We start from the raw sequence: 16730 nt of genomic DNA, 5'->3' as shown, positions 1-16730 counted from the left end.
AAGCACCAACCTTCTGCTCTGCAGAGGCAGCAAACCCACCACAGCATCCTCTGAGGCCAGGGGACAAGAAGGAACATGCACAGCCCTTCAGGTAAACTCCCTGTGTGGGGTGGGGAGCTCCAGGAGAGTGGTGTGACAGGAGGGGATGCCGTGTGATGCCCTAGTCCTGGGTCCCCACCTTCCCCATGGAGTGGGCACCTGCAGGCTCTGTGGCTTGGCAGCAAGGAGCAGAGGGTGGGCTTGTCAGGGAGAGGAGAGAGGCTCAGCACAGGAGATGGGTTTGCAGGAACCAGGAGTGGAGGGAGTGGGACAATCCCACGAGAAAGGAATGGTGGGGTGGTGGATGCTTGCAATGTCAAGAGAGCTTTGGTTGTGACTAATTTCTGGTGGATTGTCATGCTTGTTTTATACATAATTTCTCTCCCTAATGGAGCACTGGGGTGATTCAGCTTTTCAACTTATTTTCTAGCAGTAGAACCTGTAGAAAATGCATCAGCTAGTGTATATTTTCCTTGCTTCCCCCTGAAGTTCAGTCAGAGTTTAGATCCCTGGTTCCTGCCATGAGCAGCAGCATCCCCTCTCTGGCTGCTTCCTCCCTCTCTTTCTCTTCATGCTCCCACTCCATCCCTAAGCTCCTGCCTGTCCCAGGCCATCACTGCTGGCTTTGCTGCAGGCTCTGGCACTGTGGATGCTGAGGCTCAGGCTGAGCAGGCTGAGCTCTGCTGGGACATGCCCCCTGCAATGTCTGATGGCCACTCGGGTTTTGGCCACACTGCCCACCCACCCCTGTCCCCACATGGGCCATGACGTGCTGTCCTGTGCTGGGACACGTGTTTGCACACTAAGGCAAGAGGTGAGGGCTGGGATAAGCTGTTGTCAGTGCCTCAGGTGCCTTGGTGAATATGATGGCTGGAGCTGTTCGGGATGGTTTTAGCAGACTGGATTTCCAAGTGCTTAGCACCGAGCAGCTCCTGCCAAAGTGCTTGGCACAGGAGCACCAAACAGTCTGGCAGCAAAATGTTCAGGTGGATCAGGTTCAGTGCTCTGCCCTGGCTGGGAAGGGGGGCTCTTTTGAAAGGCATTACTGGGGCTGCAAAACAGATCTAGAGCCTGGAAAGTGAAATGAGGATAGCCCTAAAATGGGAACTAAAGATTTGGTCTTTTTGGTCTTGTGTCTTCGCTTTGTTTTTGCCAAATCCAGACTGTCTTCTTGTCTCTGTGCCTCCTTCAGGGCGGCCCCCTGCAAACAGTAAAGTGTTCTCCTCTTTTCCCCACCTAAAAAGTGCCATCTGAGCACAAACTGCAGAGTTTAATTGAGATTCTGGAGCAGCAGGTCCCTCCATGGCCCTGCACTGCCTGTCTGCTCAGGGGACACTGATGTCCCACACGTACAACCTTGCAATCCTAACTCCTGACTTTGATGTGAATCAAAAGTTCCTGATTTCAAACAGAGTCAAAGCTGCAATTTATTGTTCAGCTTAGTTATAAAACAAGGGGGCTGTGCTCTCAGCACCTGCCCAGGAAGATGTTGAGAACCATTCTGCTGGCAAGAATGGTGCATTTTAAGAATTGCCACCTTATCTTTCTTTATGAAGCTGCTGGAGACTTAAAGCAGCCCTTTCCTTTTCTTTCATGGTAGAGCTATTTTCAGCATTTTCCTCCTCTGAGCGAGCTGTTTTTCTTTTCTCCCATTGATGATAATGCACAACTAGATGGGAAATGGAAAGAGATGTCTGTGCATATAGAGAGCCATAGGGACACAATCAGGAAATCTGATTTAGTGCTTAATACACTCCAGCAGTTTTTCTGGGATTATGTAAAACCGAAATGAAGCACTTTTTCCTGGAATAACCTTAAAAAAAAGTAGTTATATAAAGTTTAGCTCACCTTAGTGCTCAGAGCCTTGGGCCGGGCAGCCAGCCCTGAGCTCTGCTCTGACTTGTCTGGTGCTTGCATAAATGAGGGCAATTCTGACCTCTGCTGTTGGCCCAAGGCATCACCAAGCAGCAAAAAATGCAGCACTCCCTGCAAAGGTTGTGTAATCTTGGATGGAGGGTTGCTCCTGGCATGCCCTGCCTGCGCCCTCTCCCCGCAGCACCTCTTGACTCTCACGTTTGGTGTTATAACACAGCTTACAAAACAGCTGGGGTTAAGTCTTGTTTCATCCCCTTTGTGTGACAGGCAGTCCTTGTCTGTTACTTATCCAGAAGCAGAACATGATGAAAAGCCGACATGGATTATAAACATGTTTTTATCCCTAAATTAGCAAAAAGCCTCAGAGTGCTTGGCAGGGAGGATGAGCAGATCCTAATCTCCAGCACTCTCCAGCTGAGCAGTGGGAGCCCAGGGATGCTCCCTCATGTAAAAAATGCTGCAAGAAGAGTATGTGTTCTCCTCACTTGAAGTGTAGCTAGGCTGAGGTCAGCAAACCAGCATGGTTTGGAAAAGGGGTGGTTATTCCTGCAGTTGCAATTATTTATAAAACTGCTGGAAGAGATAAAGCTTCCCCTGATGGTTAGAGATTGGCATGAGATGTAAATCATGGCATCATATCACAGAATCACTGAATGGGCTGGTTTGACAAGATCTTAAAGCCCATCACATTCCATCCCCCTGCCATGGGCAGGGACACATTTCACTATCCCAGTTGCTCCAAGCCCTGTCCAGCCTGGCCTTGGACACTTCCAGGGATCCAGAGGCAGCCACGGCTTCTCTGGGCACCCTGTGCCAGGGTCTCATCACCCTCTCAGAGTAGAATTTCTTCCTCATAGCTAATCTAAACCTACCCTCCTTCTGTCTGAAGTCATTCCCCCTTGTCCTGTCACTTCATGCCTTGTAAATGGTCTCTCTTCATCCTGCTTGTGGGCTCCCTTCAGGTATTGGAAAGCCACAGAAGTAAAAGAGATGTCTTTTTTCACTCACTCCATGTAGCTCTCTGCAGCTTTTCTATCACAGGCAATAAAACCCTGCCAGGGGCAATCTGCTCCACCCCAGCCTCTTGGCCTGTGTCTCCCAGGTGCTTTCATAACCCAGCACGTGCTCTTACACTTGAGGAGTGGGGGAGTTCCTCAGAACCTGGCCTCGCCCCCTGGATCACAGCTTGCTGGGATCCATGGTGGATTGCTGCCATAAGGGTTTTCTGGGATCTCAGGGCAGGTTCAGTGCCATGGGCAGCATTGCTTTGGCTCCCAGAGCAAGGTGATCTGGCTCTTGGAGATGTTTCCACAGCCTTTGCCACACTGTCATGTTGTGTGGTGCACAGCAGCCTCCCTGGCACAGACACAGCTTGGGCACACTTGTACATCCCATTGACACACAGATCCTTCTTTTTACAAAGCTTCACCCACTGCCTGCATCTCCTGCCTGGTTTGGCAAGAGCAGTTTTGGAAGCAGTCTGTTTCCTCCAAGGAAAATCGGACCTGGAGGAGAGCGGGGTTTATATGGAGTTGTTTGGTGTTTGATGTTTGTCTTGGAGCTCTAAAAGCAAAATTCATGTGTTTGAAACATTCTTATTCTTGATCAGCTCTGAGGGGAAAAAGGGAGAATGCATGCAGCAAAAATCTATTAGAAATATAAGATGTTTTCAGTCTGAAAAGGTTTTTGTGATTGTTCTCATAGCCCATCAAAACCCTGCAATTTGTATTGAAACAAAAAGCACACCTGTGTTTATGTACTTTAAACTCCACTTCACTGATTGAGCAGTTACAAAATCATTATTCTTCCTTTTAATTTCCATTTCAGAAACTCCGGCTGGGCACATTGCTGAGAACCTTCTCAAAGCCAAAGAAATAGCCCTCAGTGACTCTCGTGTACCTGAAGAGCTCAGGAATTACCTACAAAAAGCTCTTGATGTTGCTCTTGGACTAGACCCTTACCTGGATGCAATGGCAACTTCCAAGAGGTAAAGATTCTCCTTTGTAACCTGGTGCTTTTGTCTGTGATGGGATGAATGTGTGACACATTTTCTGTCCAGAACATGCCAGAAACGTTGGGGACAGCAGCAGGAGGTGGAATGAGACTTAAGTGCACCCAAACATGTAGCAAAGTGTGCATGGATGTGTGTGTGAGCCCACAGCCTGCAGGAAAGGAGGTGAGAGCAAAAAGCTTTAAGTGTAAATTTTTGGAGATATTCTCCCAACTGATTGTTGACTGTGGCAGTGTCTGAGTTGGAGCATATCCTGGGGAACGCCAGCCTCCACACAGTGCTTGCTGGAAGGCTCGAAGAGTGAGCCCCTGGATCCAGCTGGGATAAATTAGGAGTGAAGAAAACCTGCACCTCTGGATCCACCCTCTAATAACAGCCTTTATATGTGGCTTTTATCTCCAAGCACTCAACAAACATTAATTAATCTGCTAACTAAATTACTCTGGTAACTAAACTAATTAATTAAACTAATTTAAGGTATCATTAATTCAGAAGTCCAACTGATACCCTCATTATTCTTTTTTGAGCTACAGTATATTACCCAGCCATGTGGGGTCTGCTAAACAATTCCCATTAATCAGTGTACATTTTGATATGTGGAAAAAGCCAGTTCTGTCTAAAATTGACAGTGTGTAAACTGTTCCAGGCTGTGGATTATGGGAAGGCTGAGCTTTCTCTCTGTTGCTGAAATAATAGCTGATAGTTGTTTGACTTACACTTGCTGTAGAATAATAGCTATACATTATCTTATTAAAGTTGTTAAAGCATTTGTGAGGGGCAGAAAAGAGGTTATATGAAATGTTCTACTCTTTAAGTCTTGGGTTATCTGACTGTGGCTGACACGGGTTATGAATTCTTTCTCATTTTACTGAGGAGTGGAGGCGGGGAGCTGGAGGAAAAAACCCACTGAAATGGCTCTAAATTCTGGCCTGAAGAATGATCACCATCCACTTCTGGTGGTTACTTTCTTCAGATAGGGTAATCTAACCTGTCTGGAGGCTATAGACTTCTTCCAGTCCTCTATTGCCTTCCCTATGTAATAGGTAACATCTCACTTCATCCAGAGACATTGTCACAGGCCTGACTTCTGTGAAATAGCATCTGGAGGCACCCTGCTTTTCTGAGCACTTTGTGAGGAAAAACATTTTTCCCCCTGCCTTGTAAGAAAAATTTAGATTTTATATCTTTCCCTCTATTCTGCAAAGAAACCTTATTTTTGGCTGGAACAAAACTAATAATTGTAGAACTGAGCAAAACCTGGCCAGGGTAACTGGAGTAATTCACTCCAAAGCAGCAGATAGACAGAGACCTGTCTGGGACCAGCTGAAAATGGGAAAGATTTGGGGTTGAACAGTGAGGAATTCTTTCCTTTAGTCCCATGGTCCCTCCTTCCCAAGCCCCTATGGGTGGGGTGGCTGCCAGCACTGAGATGTGCTTATTGCCAAACTAGGTTCTCTTAGGACTGAATTTAGGATACTTGTGATGCTTCTGGGCTAATTTTTCATGGTCATGCACAGACAAAGGTTTTCCAGGAGTTCCCTCTCGGTTGTTGCTTTTTATGCTGGACGCTCAGATTTTGGTTGTTATCATAATATCGAAATGTCTTTTTTTTTTTTTTTTTTCCAGAAAAACTTCACCTGAGCACATCCCAGGGGATGCTGAAGGAGTTGAAAGCAGAGTCAGGCTGCAAGAAACACGTGCCTCTGGCTCTTTGAATGGCAAGTTGTTCAGCCAAGAGGGTAAAATTGCACCAGACTGGTGCAAAGTCAGTCACTGAAGTTGAAGCTATCATCCTCTACTTTGTCTCGAGTAAGGGGAGGATGAATGCCATGGAAATGCTCAGAAAATGTGGGAAATTACTTTTAAAGAAATATATGAGCTTCCTGTGGGCTTTGATATTCCTCTGGCACGAGTTTTCCTGTACCCTGCCTTCCATGCCCTTGTATTCGCTCACATGCACCCACACAAGTGCTTTAATTCACAGTGAATTAAAGTGAATCCCTCAGTGAACAGCAAAGAGATCATCACACTTCCTGGAAGGGGAAGGGATGGAAAAATGCTTCTGGTTTGGGTTTGGGATGTCTGATGGGGGTTTATATGCTTTTTGTGGTGGAGGTGGCTGTGGCCAAGCTCTGCAGCCTTACAAGTAGAAACATCCAGGCTTGTATCCTCTTATAAAGCCTATTACACTAAATCTATTCCCAGATTCATTCTTCCCAGATGTTCTCATCTTTGGAGTAATATATCATCCCAGTGAAGTACTCTTATAATCTATTACACTAATACATTGTTCGAAGGACACCACTGATGATAAATTTCTTAAATGATGGTGCTGTCTAGGGATAATGACTCTAAGAGCAAATGCAAGGTAATGTAGTGATTTTTTTTTTTTTTTATGCTGGATTCCAGAAAGAATATGGAGCCATCTCAAAGCCATTTTCATATGGGGGGATTGTTAAAATATGCAATATTTCAAGCACTATTTAACAAGCACTTGAACAATAGCAGCATTGATGATAAAGGTTGTACATTTAAAATCAGTCCTTTTATTCTGTTGTCTTTTAGCTGCATTTTTAGATGAAATTTTGTCAGATTCTGTGGTTAAACCCTTATTTGAGAGTGTTTTAAGGTTAGGTTTTTTTAATGATCACTTAAAAGGCACATCTAATTTTCATTGTGAACAAAGTATAGTCTTTCTCATGATTTTATTTTCAAATTTTCATTCTTGTCTTTCCACAGGCCAAATTTTTAGGATGTTTGTCCATATGATCAGAGCCAGGAAGATTTTATTAATTGGCAAGCTTAAAGGTTACAGTATCCTTGCTATTGCAGAGGAATTGCCAAACAATGGCAAAATCTTTGCCTGTGCAGAAACGCCGTATCTCGGAGTGAACAGCCAGGAAGCATTTGATTATTCCTCAGATGGCAAAAAGATAAGCATGCGAGTGGGACCAGTGGCAGACACCTTGGAGGTAAAATCAGCTGGAAAGGGAGTTTGGGAGTTCTTGTGAAGAGCACATTAAAGAATTTCAGGCAGGTCTTATTCCCTGCCCACACGATGCTCTGGTTTGCTTGCAAATGTGTGAACACAGTCTTGCACTGAGATTATTTCTTATTTCCAGTGTGTAATGGGGCAGCTCTGCCACACAAGGCAGTTTTTCTCCCTTTTAACTAAAATCCTGCAGCTTTTTGATCAGAGGAATCACAGGGTCTCAATGTAGGTCGATAGGCTTCAATGGCAGTTTAACTCAACAAGGGTTGGCTTTGTTTTGGGTCCCTAATTCCAAATATAACAAACAGGAAGAATGGATCTGTACCCTGCTGAGCCAACTTTTGAGAAGGACAGCTTGCTTCCAATGTTCACAAGAGCTGGGAAATTCCTGGAGAAGTTTGTAATTCTGCCAAAACCTCTCACTCTTTTTCCCCATAGCAAACTCTTAGACGAGTCAAACTCTGCTTTCTCACTTCCAGAGCAATATGATTAGCCTCAGACAAATAATGCCCTAGCTGTACTTGTTTTATTCTGACTGCTGACTTTGTCCCAAGAAAGAGAAATCTTGTGATTGCTGGCAGCTCACATTTAATTCCAGTTTATGGATCTCCAGGATGTTGCTGCAGATCCAGCAGGAGACAGGTGGTGCCCCTACCAGGTTCATTAAAAAGCCTTTCTATTATTAATACAAATCAATTTGATCTGATTTCATTTTCAATCAGGATGTGTCAGTGTGAGCTTGATTGTAACTTTATTTGCATTAGCAGGTACCATATTTATTTCTAAAATGAAATGGCCAGGAGCTTTCTGACCTCTGGTTTTCATGACCTCCAAGTTTGATAAGAAAGAAACAAAGAGCTTTGCAAGTATACAAAAAACCGAAATGTTACAGATCACCTGCAATGTGCGGCATTTAAAATCCCAGCTCCCTGCAGTGAGTGTGAAATTAATTGAATTGCTGTTGCTCTCTAGTGCCCATTCTGTGCAACTGACTTACTGTGACTGAATTAAAATATCTAGAGGCAGGCAGAGTACATGCTGTGTAGAGATTAAAGAAGGGAGCAAAGACATGAAAATTAAATCCTTAAAACAGAATGTTGCAATTGATTTTATATCCTCCAATTGCAACATGAAGGCACATCCTGACCCCAGTTCTGCAGGTGCTCAGAACTTCAAATACCTCTTGGAGCTTTTGGGAACAGAGACGCTCGTGTTTGGCAGGAGAGCTCCCAGCATGGGGACACCTTTCTGTGCAGGATTTCTGCACTGGGCTCTGAACTTTTGCTATTCAGTGTGGCAGACTTTTTGTCATCAGTATCAGGACAATCAGGGTTGTCCTACAGGTTTAATCCACAATGGCTGTGAATGCTGAAGCAATGAATTCGGTGGCCTCTCTGGCGCATTTGTATTTGTATTTTGGGCTTCTCGAGGTTTGCCCAGCTGGAGTGTGGCAGCTGCATGGGATGCCTGGGTATGTGGAAGAGACTCAGCCTATGGACAGCGTGCTGCCTTTTCCCTCCCAGATGACCAGCGTAGGTTGGAGACTGAGCAGACTTCCTTTGCTGCCTCGTGGGCAGCTGAAAGGCAGGAGGACAAGGCAGTGACAGGCAGGAGATGGGTGAGGGATGGCACAGCAGGGCTCTCACAGCTCAGCTTCACAGAGGAGGTGGAGAACATTTCAGTCCCTCATGGTCTTTGGGGAGGCTGGTCTAGAGCAGAGCTGGCTAACATTTGTTGAGGAGCACAGTGAGGTTTAGAAGAGCTGGATTCTGGCAAGGATTGTCCTTGGTGCCTACAGAGTCTGCAGCCCTAGGTGTCATTCTTGTCCCTTTGTAGAAACTAGAGGGCAGAGCTGGTCACCCACTCTTTGAAGGTGTCTGATGCAGCTTTCTTGCTTGGTTATGATGGCTGAATCTTGCTTCTAAGCTGTGTACAGCAAGGCAATATTTCTGCTTATCTGTTTTTTTTCACAGTAATACAACTCCTGGAAGCAGGATTTGCCTCACTGCCCTGGCCCATTCAAAGCAAGAAAATGTCATATGGTCTATAGATTAACTAGCTGTCAGGGAATTCCTTCTCTGCTGCATGAAGCTGTGATTCAGCATGTCCAAACTGTCAGAAGGATCATGATCTCTCCTTTCTGCTGTAAAACTGGTCTACCCAGGAGCTGCATCCCAGCCTCAGGTATCATCCAGGTGCTGCAGGATGTGTCCAGTGCTGCCCCCACAAATGCTTCTGCCTTTACAAGGAAGCTGCCAGATCTTGCAGCAGCTGCCATAAGGATGCAACACATCTGTGCCAGTGCACCTCAGACAGTGGGGCCATTGTGTCACCCCTGTGGCTTTGGCTCTTTCACCTAAATCCATGGCTCAGCAGGGCTAGGAGCGGGCAGAGGGCAGAGCAAAGGCAGCACAGCAGTCCATAGCAGCACCTTGGCCAGGCTCTCTGAAGCCCCCTGATGCTCCCTTGTGTTACCACACAGCACTGGTGGGGTTGGCCTGTTTCCCTCCCTCTTGTTCCAGATCACAGCCAGCACAAAACATCTGGGATTTTGACCTGTCAAGGGATGCTAAGTATCAGACAGGAGCCAGAGAGCTCAGGTACATGGTAGGGTTCACTTGATACCTGAGGGCACAATGATAAAATCTCACCTTCCCCATGCATGAGGGACAGACACTGCCAAGCTGGGTGAGGTCCCCAGCAGAGCACAGAGCTCACACCACAACACAACCCTCTGTGCTCAAGGGCCTCAGGGATTTTGCACAGTATTTTGAAATGTGGACCTAGGGGAAGCCTTTCTTCCAGTTTGGTCTCAGGTACAGGTGTCTTTGGTGGGAATTAGCCACCTACTCAATATGTCCTGGGCCATGCTTAAAAACATTTCCCAAGAAATCTTCCCTTAAGTCTGAACTCTGTTGAGCCATGCCTGGAAAATGTGCCTTGCCATGGATCTGCTGCCAGCAAGAGCCTGATCCTGCACAAAGAGCTTCCTTCAAATCCCAGGGGACTTTTGATGAACAGTGGATGCAGGATTGAGTCTGGAGGGAATGCAAACTATCAGGAAATGATTCCCATCCATTATTTTGATCCTTCTATTTTAAAATTGAAAATGCAACACAAAAATAACACGGTGTTTGCAGCCAATTCTACTGATTGCAGGGCATTGTGGAAGCATGTCGGGGTTTGCTTTCTTCTTTTTTCCCTCCTGTTAGCAGACAGAATAGGTGAAGAGGTTGAGCTGCAGATCTCATTTCTCCTGTTTTGCTGCTTGTGAAGTCTGCCAACAGAATCCACCTTGACAAAGTCAAGGACTCTGCGTTTAATGTTGAACTGAGTGAATAAATTATGCATGAAATTGTGTCGGAGTCTCTAGTGTGCTCTAGAATTGCTCCTTTTGATATGAAAGGTTAATTCAGAAAGGAGTCCAAAATAGCTGGAAATTGTGAGGATAAGTGGATAGTATTCACTGTTGTGAGCTGTTATTACTAGAAATTGCATTCCCTCTCTGGCTTCCCTAGAGATTTCGCTTTGCTGGTGAATATAAACTGTATTCAATAGAATAGCATTTAGGAGTAACAAGAGTGTATGTCCACACACAGTAAAATATTCTAATGGTGTTTTTAAAAGGAAACTGTACTTTTTCATGTATTCTGTGCACCCCAAGGATGGATTGCTATTACATTTAGGTCAAGAACAAGGCACAGGAAAGGTAATAACTTTTGAGTACATCTTTATTACAAATATGCTGACTGTATGATCCATACCAAAGGAACTGGGCAGTCATTTTTTTTCTGATTGAGTTTGTATGTGCCTTATGAGAGTGTTGTCTCTGATCAGGACTCCAATCAGGTTTGCTCTGAGCTTTGGCAGAAGATTCATTCATGTTTTTATTTGGGATGTCCTCTCCCTGATCTTTTGCTGTATCCATCAGCTTCTGTGCCCTTTCTCATGGTCACTTTTGGTACATCTCCTCAATGGAATGCAGTGTTACACTTTTTTTTTTTTTTTTTTTTAAGTCTGAAAGGAAGTTAATGACTCACTGTAAGCAAAAGCATTAATTTTAGCCAAGTTTGTTCTGAATTAAAACTCTTATTGCCATCTGTTACCATCTATGATGACTCTGTAGCAAGGAGCAAGGATTGCACTGTAAACACTCAGGAAATTGGTTTCAGCAGGATATTTTGCAGGCAGATTATTTCCTTCTGGATCTCAGCTTTCCTCACAGTTGGAGGCATTTGGGCTCTGCTTCTCCAAGCAAAGGACAATGGCATCTCCAAAGTGCTGTGAGGTCCCAGGCAGGGCCTGGCCCAGCCTGTGCTGGGAGGGCCAGGGTGGTCAATCCCTCATTTTTAACCCCCTCATCCATACTGGACAGCATGGAGTTGTCCCCTCCACCACTGTGCCCATCTTTCCAGTGCTTGGCTCTGCAGTTAGAGCAGATCTTTGATTTTCTGGCTGTTTTTGTTCAGCAGTGGGTGCTGGCAGTGAGGAAACCCTCTCCAGTGGGTGCCCTGGCCATGGTGACTACCTGCCTGGGTGACCTGTGTTTTGCTAGCCGAGGGACTCCAGGAAAAAGAGCACTTTCCTCTCCCTGTGGCTGTTATCCTGCTGTTTAGAGGCTGCTCTAGAGGTAAGGCTGGTTCAAGGAATTTCGTGGATTCCTCTTATATCCCTGGAGCTGTTTCTAGCTAAATATGGAAAACTCAGCAGCAGTTATGAAGGTGTGGAAACAAGAAGCTCAAATGATGGCAGGTCCCAGGAGAAACTCAGGTTATTCCTTCCGTGTGTCAGGCACTGGGTACCTGGATGCCCAAGTGACCCTTCTGGTTGGCCATTCAGGACTCAGTGAAGAGAAATGCCTTAGGAACCATGGCCTGGCACGCCCAGGCAGTGCAAGGACAAGCCTGGTGTGCACTGATTACACATCCAACCCAGGCACCCTCCTGGGATGGATGCTGTGATGTTAAAAGGTGGTTTATCTGTATCAGAAGACAGATAAGAAAGAGATAAGCTGTCAGCAGGTAGGCGGTACAGAAAGAGGGCTGAAATGAGAAGTCCAGCTAATATCCAGAGAGCTGCACAGCTCCATATGGACCTAATGAAGTCAATGCATAAAAGTGAGATTCTTTTTCATTAGGGAGCCATCCCACAGAGCAGGAGTAACATATGTTCAGCCATGGCCACATCTGTTTCTGAATGTCTGCCCCCCACCTCCTCCACCCAGGAAGGTTACAAGTCAGAAAGTACTGATAAGTCATGATAATTACTTCAGTTTGGCTTTGGCTCTTCTCCCTGAGGAATGAGACCTCTAATCTCTCTTCATGATGGGTTCCTGCACCCAGCTTTCATCTTCTGACCCTTCCTGAAGTATCTACATTGGACAAACTGACTGAGGTGCAACCTGACATAAGATACTCTTCCACAGTAGCAAAAATGTTCCTGCTCCCTTCCACCAATGTGGCTCAAGAGGGAACCAGGGCAAGATTTTCTTGTTGGTCGTGGGATGAAAAGATGAGTCCCAGAAATCCAGATGTCCCAGTTTCTGCTACATTTATAATAAACCAGCATATATTTGGCCTTAAGGTCTTCTTTCATTATAGTGTAATGTGTCCTAAATGTGGGCTCATGAATGCTTTCAGCAGAGTTTCTGTGCTATCAAGCGTCCACAGATAAATGTGACTATCCAAGCTTAATTCCCTCACCACTAACAAGCTCACAATGACATCAGTTTGCACAACAGATGAGTTCAGAGATTCAATAATCTGCTTTCCTCGATTTCCTTGTCTGATCCACACACTCCTGTCTCAGAAAGGCTCCTGAAATCTCTCTTTGGGAGCCATTAACCATACTTACTCCCAAACCAAACTAGTTTTTCACATTCTGTTGCCTTTGTTGATGCTTTTGCTGGTACATCCCAAGGGATGGCTCATCACTCGTTGTGCACGATGTCTCTAAACACAAAAGGGAAATCTGGATGCAAGAAGCACCATTAAAAGTCGTGGTGGAGACAGTGGATTCTGGAAAACAGAACTGTTTCTCTTTTCCCTTGAAATACAAAGACTTGAAAGCATTTCTGCTCGCCGAGATAGGTGGATGAGATGTTGTTTCATTGCAACGCACACAGATGCAGTTAAATAGTCCCAGATGGAATCTGAAATATTCCATAGCAGCCTCTTGGGCAGTGAGTGCATTAACTGCCACAGGAGAAGGCTGTAAAGGCTCCCATCTGGTCATCCATCAACACTTTTATACATTATCATCAGCAGCCTGCTTGGAGGGAAGGTGTGCCACATTTCTGAAAATCCAATTAGATGATAGCAGCCAGTTCTCTTTTATCCTCTCTGTTGCTGAGCCATCCAAAGCATTTTTTTAGATTAAAGAAACATCATTTTCCTTCACAGGGGCTGTGCTGCTTTATCTCTATCATGACCTGTTCTTTCATGTGTTTTATAATTCTATATTAATTGGGATTTCAACCATTTTCCTGCTACTGAAGTGGGACACACTAGTTTGCAATTCCCAGATCTGCCTTATGCCTCTTTTTCCCCCCAGACTGATATAATTGCCACTCTTCAATTTGTTGATAGTTGCTCTTTTGAGAAGAGAGAACTTCTTGCAGCACCGCAGTGTCAGAGTTTGATGTCAGTCTTACCCTGATGGATCAATTTACTTTGACTCAAGGTATGCAGGTGTTTCTGCTGTGACTCTCAACACCATAAGCTGGGATGAGCCATCCTCTTTTATATCCTGATTTTCCTTGAGAAGTTTAGAGATTCATTGCTAAAGAATTGTTTGCAAAGCATGGAAAACTCCCAAGATCTCCAGAAGCATTTCTAGCAGTGTTACCTTAAAAGAACAAGTTTCTGTCTGGTTTGGTGTTTATATAAACAACAAATTAATGGCAACATGTTAAACTTTCAGGTAAATAATTAGTGTTTTCTCCAATATAATTTTTTTTCCCAGGCACTACATGCTGAGGACGAGCACTTTGATATAGTCTTTATTGATGCTGATCAAAGGAATGCTGCTCAGTACTACAGCTTTGTCATGGATAACCACTTGCTGAGCATGGATGCAGTGATCTGTGTAGAGAATACACTCATGAAAGGACAAGTCTACCTGGAGAATGTATCAGATGAAAATGTACTAGCTGTCAGAAAATTAAATTCAGTGATTAATTCAGATCCTCGTGTTGAGCAGGTTAGTGCAATGCCATTGGTTAAGGTGCCCGCAGTGCTGTATCTATGGATTTTGCAAAGTACTCTTTAAAATGCTTCTTTTGTTGGTGCCATTATCCAAAGGACCTAAAATGAACTCAGATTTTATTATAATTCACCTCACTTGAGCTGTAGGTATGAGTTCCTGTATTCAGGAGTGGTCTCTGCTCTGTCTACATCTTATAGTGTGTTAAAGGCAAGATAAAAGGAGAGCACTTAGGAGTAAATAATCAGCTCTACAGCACAACTAAAGAATCACCACTCTGCTTTAAAGGCTCTGGGGGCTGTAGGGCATCACCAGCACAACCGGAGTTAGCAAAGAGAATAAAAAGAAGAAGTAATAGGATGCACAGACAATATGTTGTGATTTTAGAAACGGGAGAGACAAGACTGCATTTTTATTCCCTGGCATTTGTGTAAGCAATTAGTTTGGAAGAGGAATGGGAGCAAATACAAATGCCTGAAATGTTTGTGTTGGCTTCAGCTAAAGAACAGGAGTAGGGGAAAAACTACTGTGGCCTGAGGATTATCCTTCATATCAATGGAATTTGGGTGACAGAAAGCCAGGTACCAAGCAGATGAGAATTGTGTTATATTTGCAGGTGATTTTGCCTGTGCAGAGTGGACTGAGCCTCATTCGGAGGAGCCCTGTGCCTCCAGATGCAGTGATGGAATCCAAGGTAGGTATTTCCTCTCTGTGAGCATTTCTGGGAAAATTTTGACTCTGCCAAGGACGGGGACAAAATAATTTTCAGGAGTTTGGTGGCAAGAACCCAAACATGTGGTACCATAATCATGGGTTTAGCAGCTTACAGTTTGGCACCTTTTAGCATCACTAGTCCAGGGTTGCACTAAAGCTGATAAATGCTGATTCCTTGCAAAGTCTTTCAGATCAGCTGTGATGAATCTCTGGAGTGACTGGTGTACTGCTCACCAGGCATCAGTGCCTGGTGCTCTCCCATCTTTCCTATCCAGAGGAGTGTGGGAAGATGGAGATGAGGACCAGCTGAAATGAACCAGGACAACATTTCTGAAATAGTTCATTTTTTTGCTCAAAGGCAGCACAGAATGCCCTCCTGTGCTCTCTGAGCTGGATATTTTCATGCCCCTACATTTTGCTTGTCCTAAGGAAAAAAAAGGTGCTTTTATCTTTCTCTGTTTTATGTAGTGGGCATCATCCAGCTGTAATGAAATTCCCATCTGGAATCATAATGGCCTACCTCAGTAAACCCAGACCCAAACATCCTGGTTGTTTTGCAGTTTCTGAGCACTCCCAAAGCTACACCCACTGGTAATTCCTGGCATTTCAAACTCAATATTTTAAACATCTTGTATTTTGCATTTTGATTCCAGTCGGGGGGAAATGATGTATGGCAGCTGATCAGATGACAGCTTGGTTTAAGTTATTGGCTGATATCTTTATTTGTGCACCAGCCTTGTGAAGATATTTTGATTGCACTCTACTTGACCCAAATCCTGCCTTTGGAACCTTGTTCTTAGCCTCTTAGCTGAGCCTGAGGGCAAGATTGGGCCCTGGGGATGAAATAACTGGAAGACTTAATCAGTGATCTTCTAAGACTTTGTACCCAAGCCAGGCTAGGAAATGCCATACGCTACTCTCCTAAAAGTGGAATAGTTGTAGCATCTCCCCAGTGCATAGCCCTTCTGCTCCATTGTCTGGCACCTTAGTGCTCTGTTTGATCTTCATATCTGTATGGATAAGGGGCTTGAATTAATGATACTTTTTGTATTAATTAATGGGCCAAGAAGACATGGATCCCTGCTCATGCTCCCACCTCGTTCTCACCAGCAGAGTCCTTCGCAGCTGTCAGTGAGCTCTGCCCCTTACTGTGCAGCGTTTGTGCTCTTGTTTCAGACAGAAGTGGTGAAGGATGATGTCTTCTGGGGCTGCAACCAGCGCCGCATCCTGGAGCGGCTGCGTTTGGACGGCAGGGTCGCCTACGTCACAGGAGCAGGGCAGGGAATTGGCAGGGCCTTTGCCCACGCCCTGGGGGAAGCTGGGGCTAAAGTGGCTGTGGTGGATCTGGTCCTTGCCAAGGCAGAAGCGGTGGCATGTGAGCTCAGCCTCAAAGGTAAGCACCAGGTGTGATGGGCACTGTAATGGGTGGCTTTCCTTCAAACCTCACACCTCTTCAAACCTCTGTAGAGCAATCACCTCCCATCCAGCCCTGCTGGGGAAGTGCTTAGAGTAGAGGGTTTTCAAGCCATGGGCACAAAGCTTCTCCTGCCCTGCCAGTGTTGTTCCAGCACTCATTGATACCACACCATGTGCGAGAGTTATTTATCAATATAAACTCTTCTTGAGAGGCAAAGTGATCCAAACAAAATTCCTCGCTAAAAGTGTCCAAAGTGGTGAGCCATGGCTGACAGGAACAGAGAAAGATCACCTTGTACAAGTGAGATCTGTGTGACCAGCACTGAACAGAGGTGGTGCTGCTCAAAATAAATCATGCAGGCTTCACTATGAGTGAATGAAAGATACAGCCCACAAACTCACCTACCCCCTCTTCCAGATCTTATATCTGTACCATGAGCCAAAACATCAAAACAGGGTAGTTGTATTGTCAGTCTGAAT

The 16730-nt window shown here is 45.0% G+C and overlaps 1 protein-coding gene across 1 annotated transcript in view; it reads left to right on the top strand.

Annotated features, from left to right (window-relative positions):
- The window catches only part of LOC128813926 (uncharacterized), a 33424-nt gene continuing 16694 nt past the window's right edge, over positions 1 to 16730 (top strand). Inside the window, exons 1-7 of the mRNA XM_053989388.1 lie at positions 1 to 91; positions 3742 to 3901; positions 5552 to 5643; positions 6665 to 6897; positions 13881 to 14117; positions 14737 to 14814; positions 16011 to 16227. Of these exons, the coding sequence (XP_053845363.1) occupies positions 76 to 91; positions 3742 to 3901; positions 5552 to 5643; positions 6665 to 6897; positions 13881 to 14117; positions 14737 to 14814; positions 16011 to 16227 (1033 nt within the window). The 5' untranslated portion in view covers positions 1 to 75. The remainder of the gene's footprint in view (positions 92 to 3741; positions 3902 to 5551; positions 5644 to 6664; positions 6898 to 13880; positions 14118 to 14736; positions 14815 to 16010; positions 16228 to 16730) is intronic.

The sequence above is a fragment of the Vidua macroura genome, chromosome 13 (assembly GCF_024509145.1).
Source record: "Vidua macroura isolate BioBank_ID:100142 chromosome 13, ASM2450914v1, whole genome shotgun sequence".
Classification (NCBI taxonomy): Eukaryota; Metazoa; Chordata; class Aves; order Passeriformes; family Viduidae; genus Vidua; species Vidua macroura.
Note: the sequence above shows the minus strand (reverse complement) of the source record. Positions and strands in the feature narration are given on the sequence as shown.